Genomic DNA, 21,077 nt, shown 5'->3' with positions numbered 1-21,077 from the left:
CAAACTTGATTTTTATCACCTATCCACGGGGTCTTACTGACTCCTACCAATTCTGAGAACTCCTTTAATCCCCCTCTCCTCCTCACTGAGGGTTTGCTGAACCCTCTGCAGTGATGTGGTGGTTGAATGGAGCAATCATGGCGGATGCGTGGCGCCGCTCGGCTGTCTCTGGCAGCCCCGACCATCGCTCCATTCAATGTCCCCTTCACTGCAGAAGGTGCAGTGTGCCCACAGGGAACAAAGGAAGACACAGGACCTCCATTCTCACAATCTGTGGGGGTCTCAGTGATGAACCTCCGCTGATCAGACTTTTATCACCCATCCCAATTTTCTCAAAGCGAAACCGCGCTCACCCATGTGAAGTAAGCCTTAGGCTGGCTTCACACAGGCACATTTGTCTAGGCAATATTGTTAAGATCTCGGCTTGCTAACAGTGAATTGAAGTATTTCTAATTTCCATGTGGAGGCTGAACCCCCCCCCCCCCCGTATCTGATGTATTATTACACAGCCATGTATTATTGCACAGTATTGGCAGGTGGTTCCTGGCGCCTTCACAGCTCCTGACAAGCACTCCCAATGCTTCAGGCCTGACACCACGGGATGACATAACGCCCAGCATTCTGCTGCCAACAACACAGACCTGTGAAGTTCCAACATGTTTACGTTGTTTTGGCAGAACACGTCAAATCTCTCTAACAACCCCTACTCCCCCCGTCACGGTCTACAATGGCATCTTCCGTGTAGCAAAATCCACGCGAGTGGGCTTCTTCACTTTTAAAAAATAGGGGTCTTAGTAATAAGATATCTATAAAAGGGAAGACCGCGGTCCGACTTTAAGATAGAAGTGTCTGCTCCCCCCGGGGCGTATAACGGTGGAATCTTCTTGTATCAAAATAAACACAAGTGGGATTTCTCACTCTCGAAAATAGGGGTGATGAGGGGAGTTAGTTTGGGGTTCAGTCATGATTAGGGGTAAGTGTAGAATACACAGTGGCTGAGCGATGGCGTCCTCTCACAGGACAGCCCACACTGGAGGCGGGACGAGCTCGGGGCGGGGGCGGCTGGCTAAAAAAGTTTGTCAGAAGTTTACCTCAGAGACGGTGACAGGCGCAGGCCGGGGGGACTATGGACTACCTGACTGGCATCCCTGGGAAAAGCGGCCGCGTCCTGAAGGGCACTGCCAACCGCCTATGGATGGGCATGCGGGAGGTGCACTTCCAGGACTACCTGAAGGAAGGCATCGGTCGTGGGGACACCCCGCCGTCCAGCCCGGACCTCAGCCCTACAGGTCAGCCGGGGAGGGGGCTGACAGGTGCGGGGAAAGGCTTGTGCACATGCTGGGACTTGTAGTACCACAGCCTGGTGGCTTGTGACCATTGGTAAGCGCCGTCACATATGGCGATGACATGCGTCACTTATAGTCCCATATGAGGTGTTATATGGCGGTGCGCTGCATCACCTGCAAAGACGCCATATGGCGGCACGTCATCGGGGACCGGGCAAAAGTGGCGCAAAGAAAAACTAGCATACAACTTGTTTTTGAAAAATGAGGTGCAATCTAATTGGTTGCCCGGGTAACGGCCCCACATATTCCTCGCCGCCGCCCCGTCTGATCGTTTAGTGTAAACGTGAGCGGCGATTGGACGGGCAGTCGGACTAACGATGGATGGAAGAGCGGGGGTGAATGTGTGCGAAAACGGATGTTGCGTGAAAGCGAATGGTGACTTGCTGCAACGGATAATTGCGCTGTGTAGAAGGACCCTAGGGATATTTCTGCAGGACGCCCCGCGGCTCCTTCACACCGACTAAAGTGTGTTGGGTTTTTTGTTTTTTTGTCGCTCGACTAACGTATCCGTCCGATTAAAAGCCTGCGTGTCTCAAAATTGGGCAGGAGTGTCGTCCGCGCGAATACCCTGAAGGCGCAGATGTAGGTGCGCTGCAGCGACATCACACGTCTCAGGGGGCCCTCGGACCGCTCTCATACGGCTGAGATCTGTGCGCTGCCAGACGCACGAATCGGACCCCCTTCTGACCGCGGTCGCACACGGGTGCGGTGTGTGCATTACAAATATTCCGTGTATAGATGCGCACATTGCGGGTGTCGGTTATATTTCCGTGCGTCTTGTGTGTCTTGGAACACGCCAAATCAGTGTGAGAGCGTCGCCGTGTGACTACGACCTCGGGGCTCCTTCGCACGGACGCATTTGTCTGCGCAGCACTTGGCGAATAGACGGCTTTCAATGGGTTTGTTTACATACGTGTGTTTTGCGTGTGCGTTTCTGTCCGCACAATATAGAACATGTTCTCTCTCTCTGCACACCAACGGCCCCCGTAGAAGTCAATGGGGAGGAGGGGCGCAAATGTGCAATCTGCAAGGAGATGCGTGAAACTGTGCAATTCAGCTGGAACTAATTAGTCGTTTCAATCAGTGCGTTCGTTTGCAGAGTACCAATGTACACATACCCTGCGGGCGGGGAAGGTTCAGGGAAATCCATGTGAACCCGGCCTCATATAGAATATCACTCAGGCACCTATAGACTTCTGCAGGGCTTCTCGGGGTCTGGTATGGTTTATTCCATGCAGTAATGTGGCGCCATATGGAGCTGTAGTGCCGCAATGATGATCCAGGAGTCTCCATGAGTCTACCTTCTGATCCTCCGCCGTACGACGGGGCAGTTATTGCTGGGGGGAACCAGAACACCGTAAACCCAGCAGCACACGGGGATCCGATGCCATCTGCAGTTACTCCACACCTGCTGGACAGCTGAAGTGCGCCCCCTATATGCTACGGTAGGCTCTGCTCATTTCTTTGCCATATATATATATATAGTTATATCACGCTTGGGGTTTGTTGCGGCGCTGCCGATGACTACACCGTGTCGCTAGGAGGGATTACTGCACACGACCAGACCGCGCCGCTGCCATCCGCATGAGTCCCTAGTGAGTGAGAAGTCAGGATGGCGGATGTAAGTAAGATGACAACTGGCAGCGTGCGGATGTCGGGGACTGCTGGGAGATGTAGTTCCACAACAGCTGCTTTAGGGGTGTACATACTGCGGTATATATCGTACAAGCCATGCAGATGAGATTTAAAGACATTTCGTCCGCTTGGTGCAAAATTGATGGGCGACAAACTTTGCTGATTTGCAGCGGTTTTTCCAAAACTGAAAAACTCGTCAGTAACCCCGCGGGTGCCGATTCATGATAAAATCCCAAACCTGTGTTCAGTCGCAGACAATTTGCCCATGTGACTGCAGCCTTAGGACGTCCCGGGTACTTGGTGGGCAGTCATAGGGAATAATTAGCCTGTTTACGTGCCGATTTGACCACATTTGCGTCAAAACTTGCAACGTTTCCCTTTTTTCTAGATGCTGGTGAACAGCGGGTGCGGCCTCTTGCAGCCCTTCTGATTTAGGCGGATGTCCACGGGTGGATGTTTGCTGCGGCATCCAGGGCTGGTGTCTACCTCTCGCTTCCACAGCAGTAACCCTCCTTAGCTGCGCTTTCCGCTCGTGGATGAAAAATCACAGCATGCTCCATTTTACTGTGGTTCCTGCACGGACGGCTTCCATTGAAGTCAGTGGAAGCCGTCCGCTCTACGGCCTGTCTGCAAATGACATTGCGGCCGGGCCACAGATTCTGCGTGAAAAGCAGGAGTTTGAAAAAAAATAAACCCTGTATTGCGCATGTCCGGCGGCGAGCCGTGCAGATCATCTGCAGTACAGCTTAAGAAACGGAATGGCAGGTACGCACGGACGCCGCTGCCTCCATGGTCGGATTCCACTGCGGGCTCCCGCATGCAGAATCCGACCCGCCCATGGATATGAGGCCTTACTATAACTTACGCTATGAATTGGCATACATTGTAATGGAAATCTACACAACTTCGACGCGCCTTGTTTATTTCTAGCTGCCTGCACCTTCTATAGGGCACATGCCATGGACCGTACATGAAGCCATTATAGCCTATGCGCATGTGCATCCATGTATAGAGCCTCATAGTGCACCATGAACAATGGCCGTTCCGATGATAAGTAGCATGGCCGTCGGCTGCCATGTTGGAGCGCGGCATGTGGCCAGCCGGACTGTTTCCAGCCTTGGTGTTTTACTAGACTGAAGTATAACTAGATGTGACTTGCCCAGTGATGCGCGGTCTGCACTAGAATATATATATTTAGTTAGCACTGTCGCCTTGAGGTCCGGGGTTCACTGTACGTTCGTCATCTGGGTTCTCCTCTCATACTCCCAAATCATATTTGAGTTTAGATTGCAAGCTCCAGTGGGGACTGTGAGTAATGTATGTGATAGCGGGTGCAGCGCTGTATGTCTGCACTATATACATGGGATCGGAGTTCAGTCGGTCAGATGGGACTCTGTAAGGACTGTGTACTTGCCACTAGCTGATATATGAGAGGGGGGGCGTTCTTATCAGTTCTGGGGCTCCTCCGGTCACACATGGACTCTGCACCAGGACGCAGCTTACATGTCGTAACCTTCAGTTAGTTTTGTACAGCGCAATAGATTTTCCAGTGCTTCTATATTGATCGGCCTTCAACATTCTGAAAGCAACATCTTGTCCCTAGACCGGAGGGGTCTGTTACCTGCAGTCGTTCCTCTATGGTCCTACTCATTCCAAGTTCCCATTTCCGCTGGTCAAGATGGCAACTGCAACTTTATAACTATCTAATGTTCACTGTGCACTGATTGGTCAGGACTACTTATGTGATCATTACTGGCCAATCAGAGCTGGTATAGTGCATTGGTAGTCTAAGACTACCAATGCACTATGAGGATCGTCAGCCATAATGGATTGGTGGATCGGAGGGCCCGTGGAGTAAACAACTGCATTCCTAGGACATAATTGTGTCCTGAAATCGGAGGGTCACTTTAAGGGCGGCTTCACACAGGCGCATGCGTTTTTGTGCGGGACTCAGCGCAAGCTTATTTGTGCCATGAACAAGTTGTTCTTTGCATGTATATTGGCATGTTTTACTGTACTTTTTGCACTCGCAGGGCCTGTTCTCTTGCACGCAGTAGACGAACGAATGAGTTCCGAATGTGTTTCCCCTCCAGCAGAATTGTGCTTTTTTCACACATCTGCTTGCATTTTGCACCCCCTACAACCCTATAGACTTCTATGGGGACCTTTGGTGTGCACAAATAGAAAATGAGAATAAACCTCATTGAAATCAGTGGGTTCTACTGTCTACATTTTGCGTGTGTAAAGACTTCCATGTAAAGCCGCCCTAAAGGGATATTCCCACCACTGAAAGTTATCTGGTTACAGAATAGAATATAACTTGCTGTTCCATGGGGATTTGACCACCAGGACCCCCACTGATCCTGAGAAAGCAGCCCTTGCCCCCCAGAATGTGGTCAGTGGAGGATGTGCATGCGGGCGCCTCCGTTCCATCCATTCCAGAAGGTCCACTAGAGATGGCAGGTTTCAAGCACCTGGTGGTCCCATGGAAGTGAGCTGCCAATACTTCAAGATGTGTGACATTGGCATTCTCAGGATCTGTGGGGGTCCCAGCAGTCGAACCCCCACTGATCAGCAGGGTATCCGCTATCCTGTGGTTAGGGGATAGCTTATTGTGGTGGGAATACCCCATATGAAAAAAAACCTATGCCAAACTGTACGAAAAAAAGGTTTTGCCTTGAATCCGCCATTCAGTAATGTTATCAGGACTCCATTGACAGACGTGCGCCATTTCTTAGCGCAGAGTATATCCTCTATTTATAATAGTCATTGACTTGTTTTTTAGCACCTTCTTAATTACTGAGGCTTCTGTTATTTCCTGTGAAGATCTATATTTTCTCTTCCAGATTTAGTTGTTCTTTCTGTAGTGAGGAGGCGGCGCGGCGCGGCGTGTAGTAAGCAGATGGCTCCACATTGTGAGGGGAAAGAGCCAGTTTGTTTTTCCTGTGCTCTCTCCAGCTCCGTGACACTCTTGTCTAGTCTAATATTCCCATGTCGTATATGTCGTCTTCATAGTTTTACATGGGACTGCAAGATGTTAGGACATTGGATGCGTTTGTTTTCCTTCAGTACGCCATCTTTATCATCAGCTCAGCTGAGTAATTGGTGCCTCTTCAAACCTTGTTATGGGCTCCGTCCGAGGTTCTCGTTAGGGTCTTCGTCTAAAATCCCAGAAACGACACCCCTGGATGGGACCTATTTTGGCCCTTAACCCTTTCCAATCCACTGTCTGACGTTAAAAGACATTCTGATTGAAGGCTGTACAGCTCCGATGTCGAAAGACGTCCAACAGGGTATTCTTACTGTATATTACTGGCCGCTCTGTTGTCAAGGGCCTCTCCAGAATGTCCCATACCTCAGTACTGGCTCTAGGCAGCAGATGGTGCCATTGTATAATGGCAGAAAGAGAAAGCCCCTTAGGAAATCCTGGATCCCAAATTGGATTGCAAAGGGTTAATAAAAACTGCTGAAATGGAGACCGATAAGTCTCCATTTCGTCAGGTTTCCGACCCTTTCCAGCATTTTGTGGAAGGATCAGAAACGCAGTCCAACACAAATATCCGCAAATTAATGCAAATCATCAATTCTGCACGACAATGAAAGAAGCTGTGGGACATGGTCATATGGCCTAAGTGCAGCTCAGTCACACACAAGTGATTGGGATTGAGTTGCAGTACCAGGCACAGACACTATAAAACGTATGGCGCTGCAACTGGTATACAGTGAAGTGGCTGCGGCGTTCACCCAAGTGCTATGAACTTCAAGTAAATAAGAAGAAAATATCAGCTGCACTCACCGGTATCCCCACTGTGGGTGGAGTGTGCGATGTAAGCTTACACAGGATCAGACCCTAATCCCAGCAAAGTCCAATATATCGAGAAAAGGAAGCAGCATCAAGGGTGCAAATGGAATCCATATATGCAAGATTATCCAAACAATGTCCTCTTTATTCTTCCTCCATGGTCATGACAGCAACGTTTCAACCTGACATATGGGTCTTATGAAGCTGGTAACACATACTGCCATTGCCCACAATTGCAGTGATATTGATGACCCATCCTGAGCATAGGTAATGACTTACTCCCAGAAAACCCTTTTAGGGGACTCGGCTCTATATTAGTGCTGCAGCCCCTTTGTTCGCAGGGTATATCCTAGTCATGCCAGCACTTAATATGATGGAAATAACTCTTAAAACGGGTTTTCTGGGCAAATTCTCTTGATGACCTATCCTCCAGATAGCTCATCCTTAGTTAATCACTGGCGAAGCGCCACTGTGTGCCGGATGTCATCGTCGATGCCTAAGGGAGAAGCATCATAGAGGCCTTCACTTTCATTGAAATCAATGGGAGCTGAAGGAGAAACACAAGATCTTATTGCACTATTGTTGATGATTAGAGGCTCCTGTCAGACAGTTATAGTAGCGGAGATCACAGCTCGTCCTCCTGACTGTATACTTATGGTCTGTAGTTTTTATTTAGATGAATATAGAATACAGTAGGTAATGGAAGTATCCTCCCAGCAGGCATAGGTGGTACTGGCTCTAGCTGGTCATGTGGTGATCTGCTGCATCATGGGATTGTTAAAGGATAGAGAAGGAGTAATCTCAGCATCACATATCAGAAAGGAAGCTGCACCATTTATGGTTCACGGATGTATCTGCATTACGGCTCCCACACACTTGCTTTTTTTTTTTAACGCAAGTGTCAATGGGGCTTTCTAATGTTAAAACGCATTGCACAAAAACGCAAAGCACAAACTTGCAATGTGTTTTTTATCATTAGAAAGTCCCATTAACATTCGCGTTTAAAAAAAAAACAAAACAAAAACGCAGCATTAGGCTGGGTTCACACGGGGCGGATTTGCTGCAGAAATTCCGTCTGGAGTTTTGCCGCGGTCGCTAATCCCGGGCTAGTGGGCTAGATTTCTTAAAAATCTCATCCATACGGGACGGTGAATCCATCACAACAAAGCTGAGCTGCGGCGCGGATTCGCCGACTGCAGCATTTCCATTCTTTTTTTTTTTCCTGTTGAGGCCATGCTCTCCTTTATGGCTAAATGCCGCAAGTTTTGAAGCAGTGCTTTCCGGGCGGAAATCTTGCGGTTTTTTTCGCTGCGGCCAAACTACGAGATTTCCGCCAGGAATACGCTGTGAGGGAACCTAGCCTTAAAAAAATGCAGGTATGTGGGAGCCCTTACTAACCAATCCATGGCCTCAGGAAGGGATGGTTCAGGGGCGTAAGGCGAGGGCCACTGTTGCTGTTTGTGGTGTTGTGGTTGGCGTGCTGCACGTGGTTTCCCCTTGTGGCGCGGTTGCGTGCGTGCAGTTGTCACGCTATGAGAAGTCCAGACTTGCTTTTCAGCACAGTAGTGCAATAATACATTTGGAAGCCCGGGTAAGGGACAGAAAAGCCGCTTTACAGGACAGATTTGAGGTGTGTGAAGTGCAGATTGGTTGTTTCTCCCCGTCCGGCATTACAGCGGGGTCTGAAGTTATCGGAGTTTCCTCTGCTTAAGCAATTACGTGGATTTAATTATTTAATTGCTGCTGACTTAAACACTTTGTGCTCTTCTGCTATTATTGCCGACGTTTGTCTGCGCTTTATTGTCCCACACGTTTATTCTGCATTGAGGCCATCTTATTAAATACGGAGGATATTGTGCTGGAAATCATCCTGCTTGCTCATTATGCAGCCGGACTATCCAGTCATAGCCTGGGAAGACTTTCTGGATCCATAAGCGCCCATGTACCTAGCGTATGGTAAAGCATCCTGCTTTTGGCATATACTGGACCGGTATGGATAGGAAACGGTAGTCTGCTGGACTTTGCCCCATCTTTGGCCCCAGCAATCCGGCGCTGCAGCCCTGCTGGTCTCTATTGACAGTAGAAGTCAGGTGATCGTTGCCTGCCAATCAGACTGCAACGTCACTGTTCAAAACTCTTGGCGTCATATTGCCCTGGATGTGCGCACTGCTGCCAGGGGGAATTGGTGGTGACCCGTGCTGTCAGAGACCAGGAGAACAGCGGGGCTGCAGCACTGGATCGCTGGGGCCAACGATGGGTGAGTATTGCTTGATTTGTTTTACCACCTCCACTTTACATTTCAGAATGTAACCTGACAACCCCAATTACAGAGCGTCTGGGATTGATCTATTGAGGACCCATCAATGTACGTGCGCAAATACTTCCATATGAAGCCGACCTTAACGTGCAAAGCGTGTTTTTTTTTTTGTTTGTTTTTTTTCGTGTGTGTATTGAAACCCCGCTCCCCATGCAGTGGGACAGCCTCCCTTCTTCCCACCCGCTGCTCAGTCCTCACTCTGGCTGTTTATTTACAGGCCATAGTCCCCTCCTGTTTACAGAAATCTCAGTCTGCTGCAGCCAATGACAGAACTTGGCACTTGATAGCTGAGCTCTGTCATTGGCTGCAGCAGCCTGTAACATACTGTAAACAGGCTGGGGCAACCTGTAAAAGGGACAACAGAGGGGAGACCTGGAAAGGCGGTGCTGGACACAGCAGGGAGAGGGGAGTATATTCCGGTTACTTATGTTACAGCAAGGGGAGCAGGGTTTTTAACAAAAAGCCCTACTTGAACAACCCCTTTAAGTGGTACTTATACGGTTCGGTATTGCAAACCCATAGACCAATAGCTTACCACTTGTTACCCCTGTCAGGGCTGCCATCTATAATTTCTTAGTACCATATGGCCAAAGAGTCTGGGCTCCCACATCTTTCTTACCAAGGGGTAGGAGGGTTATGCGGGAGACACATTGTTAGCGGCTCTGAGAATGGAATGACATGAGGTGACAGGTTCTGGGGGGTTAGGCAGGAGAAGCTATGGTACTACCTGGCAAGAGATGGAGTGAGGAATAGTAGGTTGGCAGGGGCTCTGTGTGCGGGTGGCAGGGAGAGTTACTATATGGTAGGGGCTTGTGGATGGGCTAAGAGAAGACAGTAGGTGGGCAGGGCATTGGTAGGAGGCATCAGAGTGGAAAAACTACCAGGCAGGGCAAGCGAGGGATAGTAGATATGCAGGGGGCTCTGTAGAGTGGCATTAAAGAGACAGTAAGGTGGGCAAGGGCGCTGTTAGGAGTGGACAGGGCTGGATGGAGACACTACCTAGCAGGGACTTGGTGAAGGTCAGGGAGGAGATGGTAAGTAGATGACTAGGGGGCCCAGTAGGTGGGGGACCAGGAGAAACTTGAAAAGGGTTTGGTTTCTCCAATTTTCACCTATTTTATGGCCTATCCATCCATTAATGTGTGAACTGAACTGCAGTACCAGGCGCTGCCACACTTGTATGTAAAACGGCGAAGGGTTTGGATCCCCCCAATCATTGATGCTCTGTCCTAGGGGATTAGTAGTCACTGGAGATTGTGACTGGCTGGCATAATCTATGATACTACAAGGTAATGCCAGGTGACTTGGATCTGGTCTTGGCTCTGTACTACTGGTGCCTGGCAGCCCAGATTCTGCTGTATTGGTGCAGATTACAAGTTTGTTTGCCCTGTAGTGGATTCCAGCATTGTAGGTATAGACTGTTGGTGTCTGTAGATGAACCAATGATGTCCTGTGACTGTATATAATCCGACATGTTTCTGCGCTGCCTCTATAGTGTAAACCCATTAAGTATAAATGCTCATCATCCCACACTGACATTTTCTTCAATGTCGCTGACCCACAAGTGCTGCCTTTTCCTTATCCGCCTCGTGCCTCTCGTCTCCCCTGATAATCGGTGGATTTCATTATCGTCTGATCTCCTTGAAACCCAAACTGCTCCTTCAGGAAGAACAAGACAAGCGCTACGCCAACTAATATTAAAAATGCATGACGTGCAGAAAGATATTCTGAGAGGACCTTGATTTGATTTCCTGAAGGTACAGCTCATTGTCTTATGGGGTTGGGAAAGAAAACCTCAGTACGCCGAATATTAAACCCATAATTCACTTGTTTAAATACATGGTTAGTAATGAGAAGTGTCTGCAGTTATTGAGTGTGCAAAAGCAATTTCTTAATTTAAAGGGGTATTCCAGTCACAGCAAGTAATTCATATCGCTCATTTTAGGGATTCCCATAAGCAAGGGAATAAAGGGAGAAGGGCTTGATTGGGTAAGTCACCCCCCTTCCCATCTCCTCATCCCAACAACTCCTTTTTTTTCTGGGCTAAGACATAGATTGATGACTTATCCTCAGTATGAGAGCCCCTGCCCATCTATTGCCACTTTACTGCATACTGGGCACACTGACGTTTACTTTAATAGGACTGAGCTACTCTTCGACCATGTGACCAATGAACGTGATGTCACAGGTCTGAGAAGAGTGAATGGGATTGAGCTGCTATACCAACACAGCCACTATGAAATGTACAGTGCTGTGTCCAATATGCAGTGAAGTGTCCAAGCACTGCTACCATTTCAAATGGCTAATTGGCAGAACCCCACCAATATAATATTGATGACCTATCCTGGTGGCAAATGCCTTTAAAGGGGTTGTCGATTTGCGGGGAGACTTTTTTATTTTTAATAAAACACATTTTTAGCTATGCTTAAAAAAAAAAAATAAGCAAAAGCAGCAGTACTTACCCATTCTCTCCCCCAGTGATCCAGGACTTGCAACTGTACTGTCCTCCTGGTCTTGGTTTAGTAATGGATACCACCCGACTGACAAAGCCAATCAGACTGTAGCAGTTGCGGGCTGTTCTCTGGGTGTCCTGGTACCCAGCATCTAAGTGGTGATGACAGAAGAACGGCACGTGACGACTGCAGTGGTCAGATGGTATCCTTTCCTGAACAAGGACTGGGCGAACTGTTGGGCTGCAGTGCTGGATTGTCAGGGTTGAAAACTAGTAACGATCGCTGTTTTTGTGGCATTTGAAGTTATTTAAAAAAAAAAAAAAATCATTCATCAACTGCACAACATCCCGTTAAGGGCTGCTGTCCATGGGTGAGTTGGACCCCGCATGCGGGATACCCGATGCCCGGCCCATGACTCCAGCTTACCTGTCCAGCGTCTCTTCTCTGTGCTGTGGATATGCCGGCCTGCGCTCCGGCACTCATGCGCAGTGCAGAGGATGCCGCGCCATCGCTTTGGCAGTGACGTGTCTCCTGCGGCCATTCTGCAATGATGACTGCAGAATGGCCGTGGGACGGATGGCTTCAATTGACTTCAGTGAAAGCTGTCAGTGCGTAGCCAAAACAAAATCGCGACATGCTGCAATTTCTTCTCTGCGAGTGGAAAATCGCTATTTCCTCTCGTGGGCAGGAAACCGCCTTTTACATTGCATGCTATGGGGCTGGATGCGCTGTGGCGTCCGGAGGCGGAATCTCGCTCCGTACTCTGCAGTGCAAAGCCGTCCGTGGACAGGAGCCCTAGGCTGCAAAATGGAGCAGACAGCACTCATTGTGTCGTTAGAAAACGCCAGGTTCAAACTTATGTCTGCGAGGTCCCATTGAAATCAGTAGGAGCGATCTATCGTGGTAAAGAGTGCATATGTGAGAGTGGCCTAAGTGAAAGAGTGGAAGAGTACAGCATCCCTTTACCATAAGCTGGGAGTCTAACTGTTTGGCTCCTCACCAATTGGCAAGAGCGACAGTGTAACCGAGCAATATACGTTTGCTTATTTCCACCTCATGTCAATGATTTTCTTGAATTGTCTATTTCAGTATATTGTATACTAGCAGAATTTCCCTGCTTCCAAGGGGTCTATCTCATTTAATTTTTTTGTGTTTTTGGTTAAAAACTTCAATTGCTACTGATAAGAAGCAAAAATAATTTACAGTCCATTCATGGTGAGTAAATAAAATGGCTTGGTTGTTATAAACAGGAATTTTGATATCTCCCCCATTGCGTCCCAAAAAGATTTGCATTTGAAGGGGTTGTCTGTGGTTACTGGACCACCCTGCTTCAAGAAGACCCCCTGTATTAAAGTAAAACCATCAACTTGTCTTTCCCCCTCCATGGCCGCTAGGATCCAGTGCTGAAGCATCGCTGTAGTCCCAATGATTGCTCTGACAGATGCTGTCGCAGGAATCTGGGCTGCTGCAGCGTCGGCACTCACATCTTCAGAGGCATGATGCCAGGAGCTCAGAAATGTGACAATGCAGCCTCTCATAAGCTGTTGCAGTCCCCTGATGTATCGTGACAGCAGTGGGACCACAGCGGGGCTGCAGCGCTCCCAGTGTATGCGGAGAGTAAGTATAGTTCACGTTATTTAATTACAGGGGTGGTTGAAGAAGTGCCGTCCAGTAACCGGACAAACCCCCTTAATATTTGCGTTTTGTATTCAGATTTATCTTCTTTTTGGCGAATGTAGAGCTGAAGCCTGGTCAAACACTTTCCGAAACACCTGATTTACCTACGTGGCAGATTGGTCCAGTCATTTGGTTGTGCATAAAGCTATCCATTGCAGCGTCCATGAGGGTTATCACCCAGCTTTCCCAGTCTTCTGCATAGCTTTGAATGTATACAGGGGGAAGAAAATGCATCTTTGCTGCAGGTTTCCTTCACACTCGTAGGTTGCACTTGTATGCAGATCCCGAATGTATAAGGAGCGAGTCACACGGCTGTTAAATGGGTTTTCATACGGCGTGCGTGGTTTTCATGCTCCATCAGATGCCTTAGCAAAAAGTTAATTGTGGGGTGTTTTTTGTCTCCTTTGTGACAGCGGGGTGTCTTGGGTGCTTTTATATTTTCTCTAACAACTATTTTCTCCCTGACTTTTCTGTAAAGCCGGTGTCAGATGTGACAGGAGGAGGACGGACGGCAGCTGCACAGACAATGGCTGGGGATGGTTTGCCATGTGGCAGTTCCGCCGCCGTCCTCTACCATGAGTGATGCTTCCAGAAAGCAGCTGAGATTTGTTCCCATGTTTGTTTCCTGACGACCCGGGAGCTTCCAGGCTTCAATGGGCTTTCCAGCTTCATGTGAATATAGACAACCAAAGGTTTCCTGAGATGGTAGCGGGCACAGAGGGCATCACTGTACAGGGCTTGGGGGTGCTGATCCCTGCTTTCAGTCATGTGACAAGCATGCTAGCAGTACTGACTCTTCCTCTAATAGGGGGACGGGGTGATGAGTACTTTAATCATCACTTTATCAAAGTTTTGCAACTTTCTGCTAAATATGTTCCTTACCATTTTCAGTATCTGTAAATGAATGGAAGCATTCTTGTCTGGAAATCTATGCAGACTGATACTCTGGTAGTTTGTTACAATTGTATCTAGTCCTCTGAGATACAGTGTGGCGGTCTGAGGTTCATACAAAATACAAAGAGGAGAAATGTCTTCTGCTGCATGTCTCGTATTGAGCCCAAAGGGTTCACCCGACTGACCACATGTGGCAAACTTTGTTTCAGTTTTTCGTTATTCTCCAAGGCTGAAGTCTTGCACAGACCAAATTGTATTAGAAATTTTCAGAATTTACCCACTTTTCGACCACAGTATGTAAACTTACCTCATGAAGGGTGTCTACAGCGGACTTGGCCAAGCTCACTCCATACCCTGCAGCTATCAGCTGTTCAGTCATAACTGCAAATTAACTGATTAGATGCCACGGTGGAAGTTAACTCCACATCTAAATAGTCAGACTCCCTGCTATCTGCAGCCCCTGCAATGCAGCCACAGGATGTCAATGGGCTGACATGATTACCTTCAGCCTAGTGAATGCTTCCAGGGCTGCCTTTCATGGATGCCTATCAAAACCCTACCTATGGGAGGACTTTGTAGGCAGCATTAAAAATCTCTATATACTGCAATACAGGAGTATTGCATTATATAGTACAAGTAATCAAATGATTTCACGTTTAAGTCCCCCTGTAGGGCTAAATAAAAGTGCAAAAAAAAAATATATATATTTTTTTTTAATCCCAGCTCAAATCAAAACCCTTTTCCTATCTTTCTCATTAAATTTAAACCATTAGATTTTTTTTTTTTTTTTTATTATGCTCGTAAAAGTGCAAATTATTAAAGTTTCCCCATATTTATCACACATGGTGAACAGTGTAAAAAAAAAAAAGTGCTGAATGCTAAAACTTTTTTTTAATCCCAGCTCTCAAAAAAATAGAATAAAATGATCATATAGAAGTATGTCCTCCCCAAAATGGTGCTAATAAATATTACGGCTTAACATGCAAAAAACGATCCCTCACACAGCTCAGTCAACGAAAACATAAGAGTTACAGGTCTCAGAATGCAGTCGCGGAAAGCAATTTTTCTTTAATAGGTTTACATTTTGAATGTAGTAAAACAATAAAAAAATATATAAATATGATATTGCAGTAATGGCACTGACCCACAGGAAATATCATAAGTCGGATAGATGCGGTTCCACCACTGGGACCCACACCTACGGATGTCGCAAAATTAATCTTCACCCTTTATACGTGGGAGGGGTTGTACCAGAATATCAGGTAATCCCCCTAACCACAGGATAGGGGATGACTTGCTGATTGGTGTGGTCTCACCAATGAGACCCCCATTGATCTGGAGAACCGGACACCTATGTCTGGGTCTCCTATCACTGCAGGTCGCTTCTTCCCCCACAGTGACGTCACTCTGAATGGAGAACTGGCCAAGTATGCAGGGTCAGCGCTTCATTCACTTCAATGGGAGTGACAGAAATATCTAAGTGGGTGCGCCATTCGACGGTCCCATTGATAGTAAATGGCGCGCTTGCACAACCAGCACTCCTTTTTTTTCCCCCCTCTTCTTTCTTCTCATTATGGGGCAATAACCCACAGTGAAGACACTGAGGGACATTGAAACACACTTCTCCAGATCTCCAGTGACAAGACCCCCACGATCAGCAAGGATGGGGAATAACTTGATATTCTGGTAGAACCCCATAAAATAAACTGCAGCACAGAACTTTCTATTGGCATTGTTGTGTTACGATGGGTTAACTTGTGGCAGAAAGTTATCGACATTGGGTTTAAACTTGCTACATCTGGACCCCTTTATTGTTTCTTTTGCTAGTTTTATTTTCTTGTTTACAGTAAAAACGGAGTCCCTGTCTTCTGTTTACACTGTAATACACCGTGTGATGGAGCATGAAGGATCATCTGTATAACAGCGGAAGAATATAGCTGGCGGAGGATGTGTGGAGCATTATTACGGCCATGTGTACAGAGAATTAAAGAGAATTGTCCCCTTTAAAGGCAACCTGTTAACTAGAAGCACTATAAACTACAATAGGTTATGGTGCTTATAGTTTCGGTGACGGGGAGTCTTTTCATATTAGCCCAGTGCCGCCCTTTTCCTGTGCCGTCCCCCGGTGAAGTCCGCACTTAGGCCGCCTGCACACGGGCGGAAATCCCGCGGCGGTATTTCCCGCGGGATTTCCGCCACTGAAAGTTTGCATAGGAGTGCATTACAATACACACTCCTGTGCAGACGGCGCATGAAAGAGCCGGGGCCGCCAGGCGCGGGTGAGTACGCGCTCGTCCCTGCAGGCTCTCGGGTCAGGTCCCGCGGCGAGAATTCTCGCTGCCGGATCCGACCCGCTCGTCTGCAGGCGGCCTTGCACAGTAAGCATGAGTCTTTTCAGAAGGGAGGTGAATGGGCGCACGCACACAGCCTTCTGTAAAGTCACGCTTACTGCTTGCATGCCTATTTCATGGTAGGCCACTGCAGGAATGGGGGGCCCGGTGGGTATGAAAAGAGGCTCCCTGGACTCCCAGTCAGCTGAATTATATGCACCATAACTTAGTTTTTAGGCTCACAGTTGATGGCAGGTTCCCTTTAGTCTTGAATGGGCAGTTTTTACGTTCTCCATTGAAAATGAGGTGTGTTGTGGTGTAAACATGGGAACAGTAAACATGGATTAAGTGACTGACAAATTGGTACAGAGAAGAGACTGTGCCATCTACAGCCTACCAGGGAAGCAGACAGGAGGTGGAGGGTGCTCGGGTTGTGGTAGCGGGTTACTGTAGCTTGGTGGGTTTTCAGGTTCTTCTGAAGTTTTGCAAGATGCTGGAGAGTCCGATGCGTTGGGGTAGCGAGTACAGGTGACGGATGGAAGAGATCTGGGAAATGATTGAGGAGCAGACTAGGTGTTACGATGACCAGAGATTACTGTTGGGATGTATCGGAAAGTTAGGTTAGAAGTATGGAGGGGACAGGTTGTATATAGGCGATTACATGTGGTGAGGCATCAGGATATTAGGTCAGATGTACAGAGGAACAGGTTTTATATAGGAGGTGATGTGTGGTGAGGTATTAGGATATTAGGTTAGAGATGTATGGAGGGGACAGATTGTATATAGGATATTACATAGGGGGTATCAAGATATTGGGTCAGAGATGTATATAGGTTGTATGTAGGTGGTGAGGTTTGGGGATATTACGTCAGATGTATGGAGAGGACAGGTTGTATGTATGAGATGACATGGGGGGTTATTGGGATATTGGGTCAGATGTATGGATGGGACAGGGTGTATATAGGCGGTGAGGTATCAAATCTCTCCATTCAATGTCTAATAGGCTGACCGCGGAGAATCGGGGCAATTCGCAGCATGCTGCGACTAGCCCGCCGCGAGCGGAGAATCGCAATTGTTCTCCCCCCGTGGACAGGTGTCGGTGCTTTCCATAGCACTGCTATGGAAGGCGTCGGCCGGCGTGATTCGCTGGAGGTTTACTGCCAGCGAATATACTGCCGTGGACAGGGGGCCTAAAGTGGCTGCATCGATGGTGTATATAATAAAAACGGATCTTTATTACGCCATGTTTAAAAGAACAGGCAACGGTTCCACTGATAGTCTTTCAGAAGCTTGGCTAGGACAGGGCAGAATCCAATGTAAAGTATAACACCATGCCAAAATGTATGCAAGTGAAAACCCCTGCCTCACATCTGACTGGGGCTGTTATGCAGGGGTTGATGAATTACTGCACGCTCCATTCAGATGTTTAGGACATTTGTGGGCATTTCTGTAACAAGTCTGCCGTGTGGGAACCTACTCTGACAGAAGAGCTCTGCAGCATGTTATGGGCAAGCCATAGAATGGGTATTAGTTACAGCGTTATGTATTGTTTGCAGAATGGATTGCATGTAGTTTAGAAAAATAACCAAACTTGCAGTGGTTGGAGTACTTCATCTACAATGAATGTGGAATAAATGGAGGATGTAAACGTCTCCAACAGCTTGTGCTCATATAATAGCCAGTGTGATGGCCAGCAAAGCTTCTATTCAAACACTGTGGACACCTTTTTTGAGGGGCATTTTCTTTTCACTTAATTGCATATGTTTTGGGCTGGCAATCATCTTCACAGTAGGCTTTGATTAAAAATTTAGCGCAGTCTATGTTCTGCAGCTACTACATATCTCTGTACACAGAAACTGCAGTCTGTCCCGATCTGAGATCTTTCAGACAGAATGGATTAACTTCTTAGGGTACTTTTACACAGGCTGACTGTCATACTTGCTGTGTGCCGCCAATCCCCAAGTGCTAACTTGGTGTGTATGTGCGCATAATACTCGTCAAGATGGAGCATGCAGCGATTTATCTAATTTTTTTCGCGAGAGTAATACGTGTGCAAAAAAAAAAAACTGGTGTGAGTTGCCCAATACAAATCAATGGGCTATTGACACAATGTGTCATGCGCTGGAAAATTATGCGCGTTGCAGAAAATGACAATACGCACATTTCAGAGAGGCTTGAGCGAGAAATCGCTCACTTGTCAGTTGCTTGGCTTTCAGCGCACTTACAAACCAATCAGCTGTCGGCCCGTATAAACAGCCCTATTTACTCTGAATAGAGGCAAGCGGCCGGAAGATGTCTTCGCGCACTTTGCTTCCCCACCTGTGTGAAAGCACAGGAGCGGTGATCACTGGGGTGACCGTTGGGCTCTTAAGAGCCCTACAGTCATCTCATGTACAAAGTGCCCTTAAGGTACTTTTTACACAGGACGATGGTTGCCCAAATAATTGCTGAAATAAACAACTTTGGGCGACTGTTGGCCCCCGACAGAGCACCGAGCAAGAGGTTACTCAGGTGTAGCTTCGTTTCAGCTCATTGAGGGCGAGCACCCACTGGCGTTTTTTTACCTGCGTTTTGCGTTTTGCGTTTTTCCTGCACAGGCATAGAGATAACATGTGTTCCTGTCCACTGGCGTTTTTTTTGCGTTGCGTTTGCGTTTTTAACATAGGAACTGTCAGTTGCATATGTGTCCTTATTTTTCTCCTAATGCACCCATGAAAGTCAATGGTAATTTATGGAAAAGCCGCGAAAACGCGCGGAAAAATCGCGGGAAACGCGGCGAAAACGCTGCGTTTTTTTCCCGCGGAAAACGCAAACGCCAGTGGGTGCTCGCCCTGAGACGGAACGACTGCTGAGCGGCTTATCGCTCAGCGTAAATAGGGCTCGCTCAATCCATGAATGACTGCTGTTTCCTGTGAATGGAGGCAGGCGCAAGGGAACAGTCCCCGGTCCGCTCCGCCTCCATTCATTTGTAAACAGGTATTTCAAAGCCGGAATTGATTTGCAGAACCCACATGGGTCACCAGTGCAAAAGATTCGCAATTCAAAGTGCCCATAGGGAAGCATTAGCATCCGCAACTGAATTTAAGCATGCGGATTTGATTTGCGGATCGCTTGGTGTGGGAAAACAAATCGCAGCATGCTCCATTTCAGTGCGGACTGGCTCAATAGAAGTCAATGGGTGCGGACGATCTGCAGTGCATTCGCAAATACGATTGTGGATGCACTGCAGGTTTGAAGGTTAAAATCAATTAGGGAGGTGGGGTTGCGAATTGTTCCCGTGCAGAAAAAAATTGCATCCGCAATCGTCAGCAAGCATTTAAAAATTTCTGCACTGGCATGCAGGCCTTCCGCTGTGGAAATCGGCGCGTGCCGTAGACCTGAGGCCTGAGTTTTCAGCGCTTATCTCCACTGTCCTGCATTTTCTTCTCTGTTAATTGGCAGATAGATGGATGGATATTTTGTCATAAATTAACTGATAAAAAAATGTGCAGAAGAGGAGGACTGAAAACCAAGCCGACAGTCCAGCCTCATTGACGGATCTGCTATTCACTTATGTATATAGAGATTGCAGGCAATGTAGAAGCTGCAGAAAACAAGTGCTGCAAACGTTCTAGTCAAACCCCTCTGCAAAAATGATTCAGTCCAAAATATGTGCATTTAGGAGAAAGCGAAAAACTATTTCACCTGCCTCAAAAGGGTCCATAGCCTTAATTTCATGTAGAACCCCTCTAACGTGCAGGCCACTAGGTGTCTCCCTTCCTCCTACCTTGTTCTCCATTGCCTGCTGCCCAGTGTGTTACTGGACACAGGAGGACCGCACCGGAGGGGGATGAACTCAGAGTAACTAAAAACTATCATCAAGCGAAATAACCTTATACCTGGCTGTCATTGCAAACTGGAACAGTGTGTTCGCCACGCATGGCCTTGCTGCAGCAGTGGCTTGAGAACTTGGTCATCCTGTGCTTCTGATATGGACAAAATGTGCATGTTTTGCATTTGTTTGGCTGTGATTAAGACCTACTCGCCACAACACTTTTTTTCAATTTTCAAAACCTCTTTGGATACTTGCTTTATTATCCCTCCTCAAAGTCACAGTATCGAAAGGTTCCTGCAACCACGGCTCAGTGAGCGTATCTGTGAGACTAATGTTTAGTGAGCTAGGGTTAAAACGAAAATAAACATTTCTGTGTTTTTCTCCCCATTGATTTTAAATGGGTTAAAATAAAAAAAAAAAAAACTAAATATCGCTGCAGTCCGCGCTATTGGTTCAGTTAAAAATAAAAATGGAAGCAAACTAAGGTAATGAAGAGAAATTGAAAGCTTTCCAGCTCATTTCAATAGGTTTGGGAAGGGGAGCAATGGGAAATAAAAAATAAAAACTTATTTCCTTTTTTTTTTTTTTCTTTTTAATTGTTTTTCTCTGCTCCAAAAACGGAACCGAGAGATTGAATTGTAACCGATAGCCCTAACCGTTGTGTGAGCACACACTTGGAGAGCAGGGTCTGCAGTGCTCTGTGCTCAGTACGTAGAGCACAGCCAGGCTCCTCCAACCAGTCCTGAGAGAATAGAGAATCACAGATACAGGCTTCAAAGTGGTAAAATCCACAATGAGTACGTTGGGAT

At 47.3% G+C, this 21,077-nt stretch overlaps 1 protein-coding gene across 1 annotated transcript in view; it reads left to right on the top strand.

Moving 5' to 3' along the window:
• Window positions 1-1,073: 1,073 nt before the first annotated feature.
• Window positions 1,074-21,077, top strand: part of OXR1 (oxidation resistance 1) — a 97,569-nt gene continuing 77,565 nt past the window's right edge. Inside the window, exon 1 of the mRNA XM_066578867.1 lies at window positions 1,074-1,289. Coding sequence (XP_066434964.1) covers window positions 1,127-1,289 — 163 coding nt within the window. The 5' untranslated portion in view covers window positions 1,074-1,126. The remainder of the gene's footprint in view (window positions 1,290-21,077) is intronic.

This window comes from Eleutherodactylus coqui, chromosome 9 (genome assembly GCF_035609145.1).
Source record: "Eleutherodactylus coqui strain aEleCoq1 chromosome 9, aEleCoq1.hap1, whole genome shotgun sequence".
NCBI lineage: Eukaryota > Metazoa > Chordata > Amphibia > Anura > Eleutherodactylidae > Eleutherodactylus > Eleutherodactylus coqui.
Note: the sequence above shows the minus strand (reverse complement) of the source record. Positions and strands in the feature narration are given on the sequence as shown.